Source organism: Pteropus alecto, unplaced genomic scaffold (assembly GCF_000325575.1).
Source record: "Pteropus alecto unplaced genomic scaffold, ASM32557v1 scaffold5, whole genome shotgun sequence".
Lineage (NCBI taxonomy): Eukaryota > Metazoa > Chordata > Mammalia > Chiroptera > Pteropodidae > Pteropus > Pteropus alecto.
The window spans coordinates 25,278,846-25,296,803 of NW_006441953.1; the positions used below are offsets into that span (position 1 = coordinate 25,278,846).

A 17,958-nucleotide genomic window follows, 5' to 3' on the forward strand; every position below is an offset into this window, starting at 1 on the left:
CTGAAGCCAAGGATGAGGCAGGATCTTCACAACACACCTGGAAGCCAGGCATCATTCCTTCTATTTTACCGCTGAGAAACAAACTCTGAGAAACAAAGCAACGTGCTCAAAGTCACACAACTAGTTAATGGCAGAGCTGGGACTCTGACTCCAAGTTAGGATGTCCAACGGTCCCATTTGCCTGGGACTTAAGGGGTTCCTGGGATGTAGGACTGGAATGTAGTGCTAACACTAAGACAGTCCTGGGCAGACCGGGACAAGCCGGCTACCTGTGTCCCAGTCCAGTGCTGTTTTCTACCAGAGTGTTCCAGTTAAGGGTTACACAGCCTGCTGTGAAGTGCTGTGGTCATTCGACACGTGTTAACAGTGTGAGAATGTCAAACAGCTAGTTAAAAGCCATCCTTTTTGCTCCTCCTCAGACAGTTCTATGGCGGCCCACGGTCCTGGGTGACGATCGGTGATGTTGAACCAGATAATGACCTAGATTTATTTTGCGTGTCTGATCATTAACCGAGAGTTTAGAAAAGGTGTTTATCCCTCGTCGACTAATCGTGAACGGGACAAAACGGTTTATTATTAAAATTCTGTGAAGGAGATGGTAGCTGTCTGTGTGCTCCAGGAGTCTATAAAACTTCTGTTGATTTGCTGGATTATAGCAAAGCACCGAACAGTAACAGTGACAAATTCATCCAACGGCTGCAGGTTTGATCAGACCGAAGATCTACTGTAATAACCAATCAACTGGGACCATAAAAGTAATTTATGGAGATGATTTTGCAACTTTAACTGGAAAGAATGTCTTGATCGCTAAAGATGAATTGGCATCGGCAAAACAATGAAAATTTTGGTTTTTTTTGGTCAAGCGGCAAAAATGATGAGCACCACAAGTTTGCTGGTGAAAGCGACCTCTCGAACCATCGAATGTAGACCAGCCCGTGTTAGATTTGAAATTCATTATATGGGAGAATCGTCCTTGACTCATTAATACATCAAGGATTCAAATTATGTTTGTGTCATTAGAAAACTGAAAAATCAAAATACAAAGCCTAAAATGAGAGTTTCAGTTGAGTAGTGGAGTTTGCGAACATCTGGAGCCCCGTTGACATCACCAGTAAAATTGTCGAATGTTCCAGTCCCGTGGCCATCTGCATAGTAGAGCTTTTTGCTTTACTTCTGAGAATGTCAATTATTTTGTATTTTAAAAAAAGCAATTGCATTCTGAACTTTTTTGCTCTGAGCCAGTTAGCTGTCAGTTCTCTTCGAAGGAGTTATTTAACTTATGAATGAAAAAACCTCTAGAAAAACAAAGCAAAACACCTCTATAACAAATATTTAAAGAGAAGACATTTTAGTAATTGCTATATTAGTTTTCACATATTTATGAATTCATAAAAAAACAAGTATTGTTAATTATTATACCACTTAAAAAAGTAGTAAGCAATCAATTTTCTTATCTGATGTTATCTAAGAGGTTTTATCGTATCGTACAAACCATGTTCCCTGCAATTATTTTAGTGCCGTTTCAATAGTATTAACTAAATTTTCCATTTGCTCAGATCTCTCTGGTGATCCTTCTTCTATGGTTCCTGTAAATATTAATCAGTATATTCTAACACATTTACACATTTTAACTTCTTCAATACTAAACCCTTAAAGATTGTCTCTTAAAAAATAAACAAAAAATTCACTACTTAAAAAATTGATAACCTACACATTGAATGGCAGGGACAAGGGACAGGACTATGGTGCGGGGTGAATGAGACACCTCTTCTGTCTGCAGAGCCCTGACAGTGGTGTCTCCTTAAATTTCGTGCCCTCTGTGACTTTTACTTCCTCTAATTCTGAATAGAATGGATGTGGGAAACGGTCTTTACCTGGCTCTGAAGTGTTATATTTGCATTCAAGTTTCTGATTCAAAACATACATGAAAATGCCCAATTTGGCGATATCTCATCAATTTAATGTCTTATTTGAGTTAAATTAAGTCAAGAAGAAAGCCCCCTGTTAATCTACATTTTCAAACACTGCCATTTATGCACCTTCTCACCTAATTCTACCAACTGTTTTTCTTTCATACCTAATTTATTCAGATACAATATATTTCTATTATGTATTTTTAAAACTACACATTGCCCTTTCTCTTCAACCCAAATCTGGACTCTGTCAAAGAAAGGTATCGACTAATACTGGTGAGTGAATGAATAATCAATAAATTTATTACTTTATAGCGAGGCTGAAGCGACCAGCAAAGCTGAGTCAGGAGGAGAGAATTGAGATACAGAGGCAAGAATCCAGCAGGATGTCAGGGAGACAGGAACTCCGAGAACAGATACTTTTTGGGTCTAAGGCTGCTACTGGAGTTTCATCATCATTCAGCAAAGGGAAGCATGGAGGAGCTGAGTCACTGCTCTGCAGCCATAATGTTCCCGATCCTTTCATGATTCTGTAATAAATCATTACAGAAATGTCTATTTTGTTGGTTATCTTCGTGAAAGTGTTTGACATCTTAATGGTCATAGGTGACACTGTGCTTCCTTCCTCCCGCCTCACCGGTCCAAACGAGCTGCACACGGAGTTGCTCGTGACTTCTACGGACCAGGGCAAGACGAACTCGTTAACTTGGAGCAGCTAAGAGTGATCTGAGACCTCGTGGCTCCCCAAGGGGCCTCTCTTCCCTTCAGGAGTCAGCTTGGATCTGATTATTCTACTCCTTTGGGGAGGCAACTCTGGGGAAACTGACTGATGAATAAGTAGCTTTGACAAAGGGAGATTTGTTCTCAAGCTGAAGGCTCGGGTTAGCCACCCCATTTCTTCTCGGTCTTGCCCATCTCCAAAGTTCTTCCAGTTCGCCGATGACAAGGGAAAGGACTTGTTCTTCCAGCTGTTCCGTCTTCTGATTTCATTCTACTGAGGAGACTTGCACACTTTGACTGACAAGGCGGTGGGCCCTGTCCAGAGAGCAGGGGCTCGGATTGGCAATGCCGGTTTTTGAACTCATGGTGGGCTGAAGAATGACAGTTACAAATTAAATCCTTAGATTTGGTGGGGGGTGGGGCTTCCATGGATACCATTTGTCAACATCCAGCTTGAGGTGGGAGCCAGCTCTGACTGAAAGGTCTTAGGAGGATGCCTGGCCCAGCCCTCTCAGGCGGGCAAGTACTCAGCACCCAGGATGAATCACAGCTTGTGTGGAGAGTGTGGCTGACCCTGCTGGTTGACAATAGGGCCATTCTCGACACTCTTCCATCATCCCTGGGTCTCAGCTTCTAAACCAAGTAGGCTTATCAAGGAATCTCCTCCACAATAAAAACAGGTTCTAACATTTGTTTGAACTTTAAAAACTAACCTCAACAGAGCTCTTACTATGTGTCAAGCACTATGCTATGTGTCAAGCACTATGCTAAGAATTAGACATCTATCATTTGCTTAATGCTCAAAACAACCCAAAAGAGGTAAGCACTGTTATCACCCCCATTTTACAGGTAGAAAAACCGAGCTCTGTTCTAAGTGCTCTACATCTACTGGGCTCTATATATCAGAAGCATCTGTGTGACTGTGAACCTGCAGCATGCACCGTATGCCATCCGCTTTGATTACTTCTGTTCCCAGAAACATCAGTGGCCGTGTCTCGCACTTACAAAGTAATGGCCAAGTGTCCTCAGGGCAAGAACGACTTCTCTGCCTGTCCAACTGTGGAATTGTGGGTGTTGGCTCTTGACTAAGAAGCTTTCGAACTTTTCTTGCCCTTTGGGAGAACCTATAAGCTCCTGATATTGTCTAGAAAATTTATTTCTATCCAGAGTTGAGTTGTTGCAGCTGAGCTCATCGGCTGACACGATATGTGAAGTACCTGGTACAATGTACGGTGGTTTTCTGTTCTCTGCATGACACGTTTTGCATCAAGCTTTTAAATGTTATTGCGCATTTATGTACCTTATTAAGAATCACACATTTCACTGTGTCATCAAGGCTCTTGAGAGGTTCAGGGTAAGTTTTCTTAATAGAGAACAAAGGTGTGTCATTGTCTGATTCTCAAAACTGAGCTTCCTAAAAAGCAAACAGCACTATTCCTTCTTTGATGACTCAAAGGATGAAGAGGAGTGAGTGAGGATTTGGGGGTCTTCGACAGACTGTAAGTTTGGGCTCTTTGGGGGCCGCCTCCCCCACCTGCAACACATACCCAGGACAATGACCCATTGTCTCTCCAGCATCTTTAGCCAGCATCTCTCCCACACTCCCCAAAGCCCTGATAACCACCAGTCTACTCTATTACTATGAGTTTGACTTATTTAGATTCCACATATAAGTGATATCATGGGATATTTGCAGAGGCAACTGTTTTTTTCCAAAAAATGACTCCACAAAGTCCTTTTTATTATTCTTTTATTGTTTATATGATTCACTATGTCTATTCTAAATATATTCCAAACTGGTTATCCACAGATGTTAATGAACTTGCCCAGTGGGTCACCTGTCTCTTAATTCCATGGTTTTCAGGACCTCGTGCCGCTTGTATTTCAACCAGAGGACGAGAATGGCAATGTGCACTGATGTGATTCAAGTTCAAGGACAAGGGTCAGTTCAAAGCTTTCTGTGCTTCGTGAGTGCGAGAACCAGCTAACCACTACCTCTTAGGGAGACACCCAGCATTGAGTCCCTGTAGATCATTTTAAAATATAGATAGATAGATAGATAGATAGATAGATAGATAGATAGATAGATAGATAGATTTATATAGATTTAAATAACTCAATAGTACAAATAGTTAATTGCTTTATTTTAAAAAACTGTAGAAAATGTCTGGGTTAACACTACATTCATAAAATGACTTTTATAGTTACAACACACTCTGTGTTTACTTTAACATTCTACTTTATACAATTTTCATTTGCCATATATAACATTTATCCAGTTCATATGATTACTTGCCTTTTCAAAAAGCCACAAAAACAGAGTCCCTCTGTACAGCATGGATTCTACCTGACACTCAAATCACAGACTTAGGAATTGTTTTAAGGAGAAACGGGATGCCAGGAGGTCAGCGCTGCCCCTGCTACATCTGCTGCAGCAGGGAGTATGCAGATGTGGGTTGAGCTCGTTCCCAACAAGAGCTAAAGGCATAGAAAGCTGTCAAGCCAAAGAAAGAATGTGTTTTGCCAAAATATTTTATATATACCTGGCTTTGTTTGCCAGGTACATAGAAGATAAAAGACACAGAAACAGCACTAAACAGGTCAACACAAAGAATGACTTAGGGCTCAAGAAAGACCCATCGGATACAGAATCGCTGTCTATTGAGAGACATGGTTTTGCATCATGCAAGTGTGTGTGTGCGCGCGCATATATATATATATATATGTATATGTATGTGTGTATATATATACATATATATATATACATCTTTTCAAGTATTCAGCCTCAAATTTCAGAACTATACTTGAAACCGTGATGTAAATATTATAAGAACCATCACAGAAGGAAAACGGTGAGCTTTCAGGAGTTAGAAAAGGGAGACAGTGCCCTGGGTCACTCCCGCAGTCTCTGGGTAAGTGTGATGGCGGATGCGAGTTGGGATGGTAAGAAGCGTCTCTAGAGCACACAGGAATGCAGTGGGGAGACAGGGGTAGCAGGTCAATGAGTGAAGGATGAGGTCGATGAGTGATCAGTAATTCAGTAGAGTCACTTATATGAAGAGGGATATGGAGGATCTATTTACACACGTAGGCCAGAAAGGCCTTCAGGCTAAAGATGGCCGAGTGGCTAATGGCAGAGATACCCGAGTTGGAACAGCAGAGGGAGAGGACGCAAGGGTGGGGTGGCATGGTAATATACAGAGGTGGCGCAAGGAGAAAAGAGCACCCCAGCCCCCAACCACCTCCAGGGCTCCCAGAGTCCTCTGTGGCACAGTGTGAAAACCGTGGGACCAGCCCCCTCTTAGTCTCCACTGGCTTTGAACTTGAACACTCAAATGAGTCTTCTTGGGAGAAGCCTCTTGCAAATTGGAAGGTAATATAAAGAATGAAATTTTTCTGACACAGGCAGCCACTTCCGGGGGTATCCTGATGAACAAGGAAGGTACATTTAGAGAGTCCAGAAATCAGCACGCAAGCCTGACAATCGGCAGAAATTGTCCTGAGTGGAGAACAGCCAGGTCACTCAGCAGATTAGCAGGGACCTATTGCTGAAGACATTCTGCAGATGGAGCTCATTAAAACGTGGCACAAGTCTGACTCTTAATCAGAACTGATCCCACGCACCTGGCCTCATGTCTAGCCAAGACTAATTCTTGTGATGATGAGCCTGAGTGGAGAAAGAGCTAGTGAAGAACTCACAAACTGACTGCAGTGGCTGCGGCTGAAAGGGCTCCTGAAGGACACGGGGTCACCAACCGGTGGCAGGCAGAAAGGAGCCAACACTAGTTAAATACTTGTTTTCATCTAAGGCGCTATGCCTCGTCAATTTCTGTCACCTTCTTTAGTTCTAACCACACTTTTGTGGGGGTGAGTTTATAATGCTTATGTGAGTGGCGAGAAAACTGAAGTTCAGGGAGGTCAGATATTTCATGTGAGATCACAGTGATGCCAAAATATGAACCCATAACTGCCTGACTCCACAATATATGCTGTTTTCAACAAACCCTGTAGGTTCCCTCGAGGAGTCTCAAATTAATGTATTAATTTTTCATTCAATGCATTTATATTAAAAAAAAAAAACCTAGAAAATCACCAGATGTTTGAAAATTAAGCAACACATTTCTAAACAATTTTAGAAAATATTTTTCACTGAATGATAATGAAAAGAGACATATCAAAACTTAAGAGCCACAGCTAAAGAAGCACTCAGAAGAAAATTGACAGTACTAAATATAAGAAAAGGAAATGGGTTGAAAAATCAATGATCTAAGTTTCCAGTTCAAGAAGATGAATTTAAAAATCCAAAGAAATTATAAGGAATTTCTATATCTCTAATAATAAAGAGAACAAAAAGCAATTAGAGAAAATCAACAAAGCTAAAAGATGGTTCCTTGAAAGAGTATCAGAAATAATAATCCCCAAGGAAAAAAGGAGAAAATGAACCAACTGAACTGCCAGTATCAGGAACAGACACATATTGTAACTGCCCACTACGTATGTAAGACACCGAACACGAGAAGCAAGAGGAAGGGGAAGAGGAGAAAAAATTGTGTCTGCTTCGAAGCCATCCAGAAAAATCACATTCCAGATTCTACTGTATTCAACTAAATCCAACATGCATTTATTGGAAGAGAACATAAGGCACTGTTCGTTTGGCATTACAGGCCTAGAAAGAGTCAGACAGAGCCGAATTCAAATTGAGCCTCTACCTTGAACTAAATGTATGACTTTAGGCGAATTATGAAACGCCTCTAAACTTCCACTTTCTCATCTAACAAATGGGAGATACTGATATCAACCTCACAGAACTGTTAGAAGGTTTAGAGGTAAAGCACCAAGTACCTGAGTAGCTTATATCTACAGAATACTTTTCCCAACATGACCCATAACCATGGCATTACAGTTTACCTATAGGAAGGGTACAAAATTACATCCTGAGGTCAGGTTATTCATTTGAAAATGTGACGTTTTCTGAAAAGCTTGGGCATCTGCCATTTTCTTTACTTGCCTGTTCCAATAAGAGAGGTTTGGTGTGATCCTTCTTCAACAGAAAGTATGTTACCAACATAAAAACACCATATGAAAATTAAAATGAAATAATATAAAATTTTCATTTTACATAATAATTTTTTCTTGACTACTAGGAGATCAAAATAAAAACTATGCCAATAACGTGTTATTTTAAGACTTTAGGAGAAAAACTTCCATTTTTGGCATTGACATGGTGACAGAGAATCAGTCAAATCCTCGGCTTCCCACTGGTATGTCTCCTGAGTCATGCACAGCGGTCCAATCTGTATGAGAAGGGCTCAGAGTTCAAAAACCACCATGCTGATTGGTTCATATTAGAGAATTGCAAGATGAATGCTCAGGATTTTTCACACACTGAAGAAACTTGATAGGCCTATGACAAGAAAGCAAAAAGAGATTTAACCATACATTACACCTATGGTTAAATTCACCAATGAAAGAAGACCCTTTGTTAGCAAGCCAAGTATGTGTGGACCACTTAGCATCCACACAAGTTCCTCTTCTGCGGTGGTGACAACATGAAGGAAGGTCAAGTCCAGGAGTGAATGACTTAAAGCGGGGCCCAGTTTAGTTTCACTTCACGTGTAAAGCCATAAAAAGGAATATTGAGAAGGGACGTTTGATGATATTATGGGCAGATGAAAATGAATATTTGGCTCTAACATGGCACAGATATGGGCTCTAAGTGTCAGTTTGGTGATCAAGAAACAGCAGAAGCAGCAACTTAGGATGAGGGACCCCCAGATTTTCTGCAGAAGACTGGGAACACCTCTAAGTTAGGCTAAGGGGAGGAACAGAGATCACCATAGGTCACCACCCCAGATCAGCATCCAGGCCCTAGGGAAAATGCCAGCACAGGGCAGGATGGCTGTTTCTTTTTCAAGAACAAATCTATTACCTGTAGTTACTCTGGCAGGTAAAGTTAATATTCCTGTTGCTTAAAATCGATTTCAGATCATTTATGGAGGAAGCTGAGCATGAGTCACTGGGGAAGAAAGAAGAAAGTGTTAAAATAACAAGATCTCGCAAGGATTTCCTGAGGCCCTGAGTTTCTCTTAGGTAGCAGGCCTTGCGCAAGGCCCTGAGGTAAAGAGGTGAAGCACAGATCACCTCTGAGAGTTCACGGGTCAGCAGGGATGCCGAAGCTGTAAGCTGGGGACATGCTCATCGTGGAGATAAAATTGAGATTCCATTGGGATGCACTGAATGTAGAGTGAGGTCCCACTCACCACCCAAGCCAGTCTTCCCTCAGCGCAGTCTTGTGCCTGCGGATTATTTTGTGGACGGATTCCTAAAATAGCCCTGAGACTACATGGGTACAAAGCAGCGACACATACCTGTGAACGTCTTCAATGTTATGCATCACCCAGGTTTGTAGTGTAGAAACCTTATCTGGAAGCAAATTATAGATTTCCACACGTCCAAAGGTGCTAAGGTAGAAGAGACGAAGAATATTATGAACCCCAAATGCAATCGTTGGGACACCCAGAGCCCCTGTGAGAAGCTAGCAGGTAGGGTGCCATTAGTCGGAACCCACCCTTTTAAACTGACCCATGATTTGCATTCAAAACAGCCAAGTTTACCCTTGCGGCATGAGCCAAGATGAATAAGAGCATCAAAACAAGAGTCTCGATCTGTACATTGACGTTCATTCTTTTTTAAATTAATTAATTTTAATTAGTTTCAAGTATACAGTACATTGGTTAGACATCTATATAGTTCATAAAATGATCCCTCCCTCCCCCGGCCCTCCACCTAGCCATCATATCAATGCTGACTGCATTCCCTCAGCCATGCTCCCCTTCCCCATGACCATCTATCAACTACTAATTTGTACTTCTTTAACTCTTCACCCCATTCTCCCTGTCCTCCAACCCCCCTTCTCTCTGTCCATCACCAAATTGTCCACTATATTTGTGAATCTGTTTTTGATTAGTCTGTTCTTTGTGTTCCTTAGATTGACATTAATTCTTTAAGTACCTGCTATTGCAAGAGTGGGCCTTAGACCAACATAATGACACCACCCCAGTCCTGAATTCTTCCCCAGTATCTCCGACAGCTGCCGTTCCTATTGCAAGGGATTAGATCCCTAATATCAGATTAGAAAACCCTGGCATGTTACTACTTTCACTCCGAAGCCCATAAGGTTGAGATCAGAAGAAGACAAAAGGACAAAGGCTTCGTAGAATTAAACACTGAAACAGGAGAGAGGAAATTTAATTTGGGGCACGTAGGGCACATGAATATATGCTCCCTCCTCTCCATCCGGCCTTGTCCAGGGAAAGATTGGAGAACAAAGAACCGAAAAGATAATCCGCGCTGTAAACACTGTGAGTATGGAAGGCAACTGTGAGGGACGGGAGGCATCGATGTGGCCGGATCCGGTGCTGTGCATTAAATGAGAGATCACAGCTGAGAGCCATCGAGCACGTTCCCCGTCAGGCGCAGCGCTCGGCATCTTTCATGCATTATCTCAGTTCACCTTCACGTCACCATCACCTCTGCAGGCACAGCCTACAGGGGCTCCAAGAGGCCAGGTGTCCTGCCTAAGGTCACACACGTCATATGTCATGACCTCCCATTCGCCACGTTTAAGCTCGACACTAAATTGCTGCCGATGCTTGCAAAGAGGTGATGAAGGTCAAGAGCACGGCACAGCTCCCGATGCTCCCAGTAGTAGTTTTACTGCTGAACGGGGACTCATTTACGGAGGACAGAGGAGTCAGGACAGATCTCCGTGATGGTGAGGGTGCAGGTAGGCAGAAGGAGGAGGGCTCCGGCCATGTGGGGGAACAGCGTGAACATGGCAGGAAATGGGCGGGATGGAGCGTAATGACAGAGCCTCAGAAAGTCAAGAGTGGCTGCTGGAGACCGCATGGGGCCGTCAGCACCTTTCCGGGTTTCTACGCCACAGAGAAACCAGATAAAAGCACTGACTTAGGAAAAAAAAAATCTGTCCATGAAATACAAAAATGTTACCGTTTTTAGCCCAAAGCTTCAGTACCGACTTTAAACATGAGAAGTATATTTTTCGATAGATGAAATATCGCCTAGAAGGTCACGCTAACACTTGCAAATAGAATGCAAAGAAATAAGTACCTGTTTTTATTAAAGGCGTTGCTGAAGGACCCATTGAGCAGCACCTGGACCACACCGCAGGCATTTTCTGCAAACTTAAAAAAAAAAAAAAAAGAAGCCCACAATTCCTCCGCATGCAAACTTAATTGCCACACCCCAGCAGCTCCACCCCAAACAGCTCTGAGCATTAGCTGGTTAAGGGAGAAATAGCCTGTATGGTTCTAGCTCGGTCATGCCAGGTTCTATATAATTTTCATCCCAAACTCCTGGAGGGATTATGCTTCACATGGGAGTTCTGGAAGCAGTTGCCACAACCTGTGTTTGAACAATGACCTTCAACATCATTGCTGCTACCGTGGTGGCTCAGAAGTCAGAAGTCCAGACGCATAAGAGAAACGCTTCTGGCGGGGAAGATGAAAGGGCTTCCTTGGTGCCACGCATTGTAGACACAGCACATTTCATTTAGGGAGCAGGGTAGATGACTCAGGGGAAGGGACATGGGGACACCAAGAAAGGGGAAACTGGGAGAGAAGGTGACACCAAGACTTGCACAGACACAAAGAGAAATGGGGGAGGGATGGATGGATGGATGGATGGTTGGATGGATGGATGGATATTATTGCGCAGAGTTCTACTTCCTCGTGTAACAAACATTCAGCTGAACTCTTTGCTAGAAAGTGGGGAGAACATAGTGAACAAAAGAAGCCATCTATCTGTTTCCTCCAGAAGGTCCATCCACTGGGACCACCTCCAGACCCCTTCTCACTTTATCCAGCTATCTCATACAGTGATGATGAGCTTAATGTGGATTTAGTGTTGATACCGAAAGCTCTTTGAGAGCTGTGAGCCTGGCTGTCCTGCTTGTCACTCAGCCCTGGGGGCTCAAAGCTAGTGCATGGCACAGAGTGGGTGCTCAGTGAAAATCTGTGGAAGGAGTGGGGGAGGGCAAGAAGAAGTAAGAAGTCCAAGGACTTGGTGATGGAGATTCGGAAAGAAATAGAAAAGGCATTGAGCCCAGGCAATAAAAAGCTTAGTCTTGAAAGATGAATAGGATTTCACCTGGTAAAGGCTGAGGCCGCTACGAACAGAAAGGCCAAGGGTCTTGAGAGAACAGTGGTGTTTTGGGGAAAACTTCGGTGGCTTCTGGACTTAAGATAGATTAGTTCATGGAGGGCCACGAATGCTTTGCCAAGAAATCTGGCCTTTAGTCTGTAGGTGATAAAACACCACTGAACAATCTGAAACGGAACTGTGAGAATCCAGTGCAGCTTCTGTCTTTCTACTGGGGGTGATGAGCAGAAGGCAGAGGCCCAATTATTACCGATCACAAGTGCTAACTCAATGGCATGCTTACAGGGTGACAGGCACTGACCTGGCGATATTATATAATGCTTAAGAGCCCCCACAAAGTAAGTATTGGGTCAACTTGCCCAATGCTCACCTCACTTGGAAGCGAGCAAGTGAGATAGAGACTCAAACACTGTCTCTATTGTCAGAAAAAGAAAGAACGTAGGCTGATTAAAGAAGACTGTCTACATACATACACCCATGAGAGTTTGGCCACTGTCAGTCCCAGCGTAGCTCACAAGGCAGAGCGCCTTCGATCACACGCACTCCTATCGGCAAGGACGGTATGAGGAACATATAAAACGTGACGTGGCTTTAAAAGGTTTTAGCAACAGCGCTGCCCAGAACATATCATAGAGTGATAAGGCAAAATAGAAACTTTTTTTCAGAAAACGCAGACAAACAAAAAACGACGATAACTAACTATATAGTGCCTCTGATTTTTCAAAGCCCAGAGTAGCTCGTCGACAGTGTGTGAAAGGGTTGCTTTCTGAGTTAGTTGATGGGAGAGTGGCGTCTTGTTTAAACGCTGCAGTAACCCTGCGGGGCAGGCCTCGTTTCTCCCCATTTGGCAGAGGAAGAATCTGAAGGTCAAGAGGGACGCTTAGAGAATCTGTCTACGTTTAAACAGTCCCCTTACTTCCAATCCCAGGCTATTGTCTTGTCTCTTCAACGGTTTACCTGAATCTCCTTAAAGTGGGTTGTGGTCTCCCTCCCTACCAGCCCACTGCCCTTGAATGAGTCACCTAACCTCTCAGTCTTTGTTTCCTCACCTGGAACCTGAGGATTTGTACTGTCTCACAAGGCCCACTGTGAAGACTAAAGGGGGATGATGTAGGTAAGGAATCTGGCCCAGGACTTGTCATAAATATGAACTTAAATGTGACTGTCCACTGGATCCAGCTCCTCAGATGTCGAAGTGTAATTTTGGAGAACCACAAGTACTCTAGTTTTACTTTCTCCCTCTTTTCCTTTCCTTCATTTCTTTCTTCCTTCTTTTCTTTCTCTTTTTTCCATGTCCACTTACAAAGAAGCAACTTACTAGAAACGTAAATATGCACAAAGGCAGCTTAGAGTCAAGTCAGAAATAACAGAGAGAAGGAGCTTGGTGGACAGAGTGGGGAAGGAGAGTATTTCCCAGCCTGGATTCTGGACCTGGAATCAGACAACTGAGGTCAAACTCCCAGATCTGCCACTTACTTACTGTGTACATTTAGCAGAATGCTTATTTACCTGTGCCTCGATTTTGTCATCTGTAAAATGGGTGTGACACTCATGGTACTTACTTCATAGGGTTCTTGTAAGGACGAAGGTTTTAACCCGTATGAAAACCTGAAGACCATGCCTAGCACACAGGAAGTGGTCTGTAAATGCAGATTATTAAGACCATTCCAGGAATCAGACTGGTCAATACCTGGATCCGAGGATTCGACCAAGCCAGAGATTTCCAGCAGCCAAAGCCCACGGACCCTCCATGAATGTCCTAAAATTATACATAAAAATCTTCTTGGCATGTGCTTAGAACTACTTTTCTCAGGAAAGATGACTAAACTCTTGCTCCTAAATGGATCTGTGATCCAAAGAGAATTAAAGCCGACCGCTGACTGGATGACCTCTTAAGTTCTCTGATCTCCGAAGTTCTGGAATGTCACGTGTGGTGCTCACCCATTTAGACACGGTGTCCCAGAAGACGGACATGGTGTTATTGGCGCAGTCTCCCCTCCAATCTGGGCAAGACTGATAGTTCAATTCTAAAAGACATAGTTTATAGACAATCATCAAAGTGGAAAACAAAGGGTCCAATTAAGCTCTGTTCTTCCCTGGTTGTTCCATCTCCACGGAGCCATTTTCCGATGGCACCGCTGCCAAGTCGGAGGGTGGAGAAGGGACACATCTCGACCTAATTTAACTAAGTGCCCCCTGAACCTCATCCAGGTCCTTACCTTACCCTCCAAAGCCCAGACAGGAACACAGTGACCAGCTCTGAGTCATCATTCTGGGAAACTGCAGCAAAAGCTCATCTGACAGAGACGAGCCGCTGTCATTATCCCCGCGTCCAGGAAAAATCGGAGATAAACCTGGGTCCTCTGGGACCACTGTCCCCAACCACCCCTCTGCTTCCTGCCAGCTCTCTTCTGCTGACGGCTTTCCTCACGTCCTCCCTCAGTCCTCACACCCATCGGCTCTGAGTCTTTCTACGCTCTCTCCATCAAAGCAGACTCAGGCATTCATGAGAGACAACAGAATACATACTTTCGGTGTCATTTCTTTCAAGGATATCCGCCTTCATGCGCGAATATTTTTGCAATTAAACTGACGTACAATTAACAAGTAAGATCGTAAGATGTTTAAAGTGCTCAATGCGATGATTCGATATGCATATATACATGGCGAGAAGATTCTCCTACGTGGAGTTAATTAACACACCCATCACCTCACATATTTATCTTCGTGTGTGTGTGCTTCTGTGAGAGAACATACAGGTTCTCTCAACACATTTCAATTACACAATACCGTGTTATCAGCTACAGTCACCATGTTGTATTAGATTCATGCTATAACTGAAATTTGTGCCCTTTACCTACCTCTCCCTATTTACTCCACCCCTGGCAACCTCTTTTCTACAGTTTCTATGAGTTCATTTTTTTTTTTTAGATTCCACATATAAGTGCCTTTTCTACAGTTTCTATGAGTTCATTTTTTTTTTAGATTCCACATATAAGTGACATCATGCGGTGACTGTCTTTCCCTGTCTAGCTTATTTTACTTAGCATAATGCCCTTGAGATTCATTGGCATCGTTGAAAATGACAGGGTTTCCTTTTTCAAGGCTGAGTAATATCCTTCTGCGTGTATACATGTGTATGCGTGCGTGTTTATGCCACATTTCCTTTATCCATTGCATTTGACTGCGCAAACATTTGAGTGTTAGGTAAAGAGATAAATTAGAAGCCCTACCTTCAGAGACCACATAACCAAACATAATTAAGTAAATCACAGAAAGATCAACTTTGGCAGGGGGCTGGCGTGCAGCGCCATTATGAAAGGTTGATGTTGAACTTGATTTTGAAGGGTGAATAGGAGTCGTCAGACAGAAGGAAGGTGCTCCATGCAGAGAGACCAAGTGCAAACGCACAGAGCTGTGAAACAGCTTCCTGAGTTTAGACTAGTCCCACTAGAGCAGAAGCCATGAGGAAGGAGTGATGGAGGATGAGCATATGAAGGACAGAGGCCAGGCCGTGCTAAGGAATTTAGACTTTGTCCTAGAGGCACGAGAGAGCTATTTGGCTTTTAGGTTCGAGGCAGAAAGGATCCCAACGTGCTGGCCAGAGGGCTGCTGATCTAAAGAGGGGAGGAGTGATCAGCAAGACCTTTACAGCAGTCTGGGCAAGAAGGAGGGTGAGCTAGCGTGCTGGGCTCAGGTGGAAGTAATGTCTTAGAAAACAAAGCAGGGAAACGTGAGTTGATCTAAAGAATGCTATTTTACATCAGCCTGAGTTGTTGGTGGGACAACTCAGCGACACGTGGCACCTGGGGCTCCTCCTTCTACACGGACCTGTTTCTTAGCAGAGCTCAGGGCTCCTGCACCCCACACACCCCTGGACGGTCCCAAACAGCCCAGACCCTCACCGGAGGAGCCTGCGTCTCCACACCACTTGAGACCGTCAGCCATGTAACCCAGCAGCGTGTCCTCCAGGGTAAACATCTCCTGCTGGACCTTGGTGTACTGATGCGCCAGCTCCCTGGACTTGCTCCAAAAGAGAGTCTAAGGAAGAGTAAACACAACCTATTAAGTGAAAACAACAACAACAACAACAACAACAAAAATCCACATATTCTTAAATGAAAGACAAACATGGAAAATATTAGAGTGAATCACACATAGTCAGTGTGCTGAATGCCTCGCTGCTTTCTGTGTGTCAGTGAGAGAGGATGCACATGCGTGCGTGCATGTGCGTGCGTGCGTGCGTGTGCATGTGTGTGCGTGCGTGCGTGTGTGTGTGTGTGGTATCCAAATGTTATAAGCATGAACTAAAATGAGCTTATTATTCTGGGTCGTAAAAAAAAAAGTCTGAAAGCCACTGATTAGAATCTTACACTAAACGTAGGTCGGACCACGTCTGGAGAACGCATTAGGAAGTTACGAGATTCTGAAAGCTATCTGCAAAATAATTTCGTCTATGTGCTATTTTGGGGGAGAAGTGTTTCTTTGATTCTTAAAGAGCTCCTTAACTTCCTTTCCCAAATCTCCCCCTAGCCCCACAAAAGTAAAAATAGGAAAAAAAGAAAAAGAAAAGAACAAATACAGTGAGTTTTTCTAGGGTCTCTTGTAAAGGTCAAAAAGTCAAGTTTCAGAACATTCTTCTGCCCCACGGGTCTATTAATTCTGCAGCGGAGGTGACAGAGGGTGTGGTTGGCAGCCCGGGCCTAGAGTCACCCTGTTTTACGAAGCCCAGCATCACTACTTATTAGGCACTGACTTAGGACAGCCAAAGCATCACTGAGCCTCACTTTCCCCATCTGTAAAATGGTAACAAGAATAACTGTGAGGAACTCCTCCGATGCTACGGAGATCAAATGAGACAATGCAAATATAGTGCTTAGTCCCCTGGCAGGGACATAGGCCCTCATTCAACAAGTGTCACCTTGGTGTTAATTTACCAAGCGGTCCTTCTGTGTAGGGCCTTGTGCTTGGTGCACCAAGAAGGAGCTCAAAATAACCCTAGCTCTCACGGGCGGGACGAGAGGCTGGAACATGGCTTAAAGGGCTGCACGAAGGTGATTGGAGGCACAGGGAATCTTCACCTTAGATGCTGACTTTAGAGAAGATGTACTCCATTACAGGCTTCTCCCAGTACCATCAATGTATGAAAACCCAGATTTCTCAGGTTCCACATCTTGTGCCATTAACATTTCAACCGGTCACTTTCAAGACTTGAGCAATCACGGGCCACCTGAACTCGCCTCACCCCAGCTTTCTCAATTGGGAAATGGAGATTCTGACACCAGCCTGCCTATTCCACAGGATGGCGGAGAACACCTAATAGATAAGGTGAAGAGAGCCCCTTGTAGGCAGACAAAGGCACTCTGCGAATGCGAATTGTTGTTGCCGTTGTAGTTGTTGTCACCATCAGCGGCAGCAGTTAGAGGGCTCTTCTGCGATGATGTGAGGTTCGGGCATTTTTGATTGGCTTGGACTGGGTTTTACGTTAGGCTTGTTTCGCCTGATTTTTGACCACGTGTCCTTTCCTCTTTCCGTATCCCCATCTCTCTCTTCTCTCTCCCCAGATGTCCTAAGTCCTAACGACTTCCTGGTCTCCCCAGCAGCCCCACAGACTCCATCTCCACCAACACACGCCTCCATCCTAAAGTCCAGAGTTTTCCTCTTCCCTCATCCTGGTTAACATCTGGCCCTGCGACCTCTTCCCTCTGGCTTTCAGCCTCCGTTTTAAAATCAGTGACTCGACCCCGTTACCTTGTCGCAAGGTACAGTTTGATTTGTCAGCTTGATCAGAGGTTGATAGTCTTCTTCTGTGAAGCCGCAAGGGTCCTTCGAAAGCACTGCACCCATGAACGCCCCCACTATCTTTTGGCAATCTTTGACCCTGTGTGATAAAACATGAAAAATAAAACAAAAGGAGGATAATTAGATTTCAAACCTATTTTCGAAGCATAATTACCCCCCAAAAAAATCTCATGTAGGAAGAATTTCCTGAATGCCAAGTAGTTCATATGTATCATCTCATCTAAACTTCACGACGTTTAAACGAGTGAGCATCCACTCCGTGCCCTCATGGAGCTAACTCTCTAGTTAAAGAGACAGACGAGACACAAACAAGAAAATGAGGTAACAAAATAAGAGCGGACGA

General features: G+C 43.7%; 1 protein-coding gene across 1 annotated transcript; it reads right to left on the reverse strand.

Annotated features, from left to right (window-relative positions):
• Positions 1-4,760: 4,760 nt before the first annotated feature.
• Positions 4,761-17,690, reverse strand: CD38 (CD38 molecule). The gene is made up of 7 exons (XM_025051800.1): positions 17,565-17,690; positions 15,719-15,854; positions 13,755-13,840; positions 10,764-10,837; positions 9,002-9,094; positions 8,563-8,649; positions 4,761-8,037 (listed from the first exon to the last, which is right to left on the reverse strand). The coding sequence occupies exons 1-7, from the start codon at positions 17,658-17,660 to the stop codon at positions 7,974-7,976; spliced, it is 636 nt and encodes a 211-aa protein (XP_024907568.1). The 5' UTR covers positions 17,661-17,690; the 3' UTR covers positions 4,761-7,973.
• Positions 17,691-17,958: the final 268 nt, after the last annotated feature.

Bases quoted from the DNA above. Each gene is read 5' to 3' on its own strand.
- CD38 (XM_025051800.1), bottom strand. From the start codon at position 17,660: ATGGGTGCAGTGCTTTCGAAGGACCCTTGCGGCTTCACAGAAGAAGAC. The intron at 15,855-17,564 runs GTAACGGGGTCG...ACTCTTCCTTAG, and splicing joins AAACTGTACCTTGCGACAAG to ACTCTCTTTTGGAGCAAGTC. The intron at 8,650-9,001 runs GTATGTGTCGCT...TTTCTTCCCCAG, and splicing joins AACATTGAAGACGTTCACAG to TGACTCATGCTCAGCTTCCT.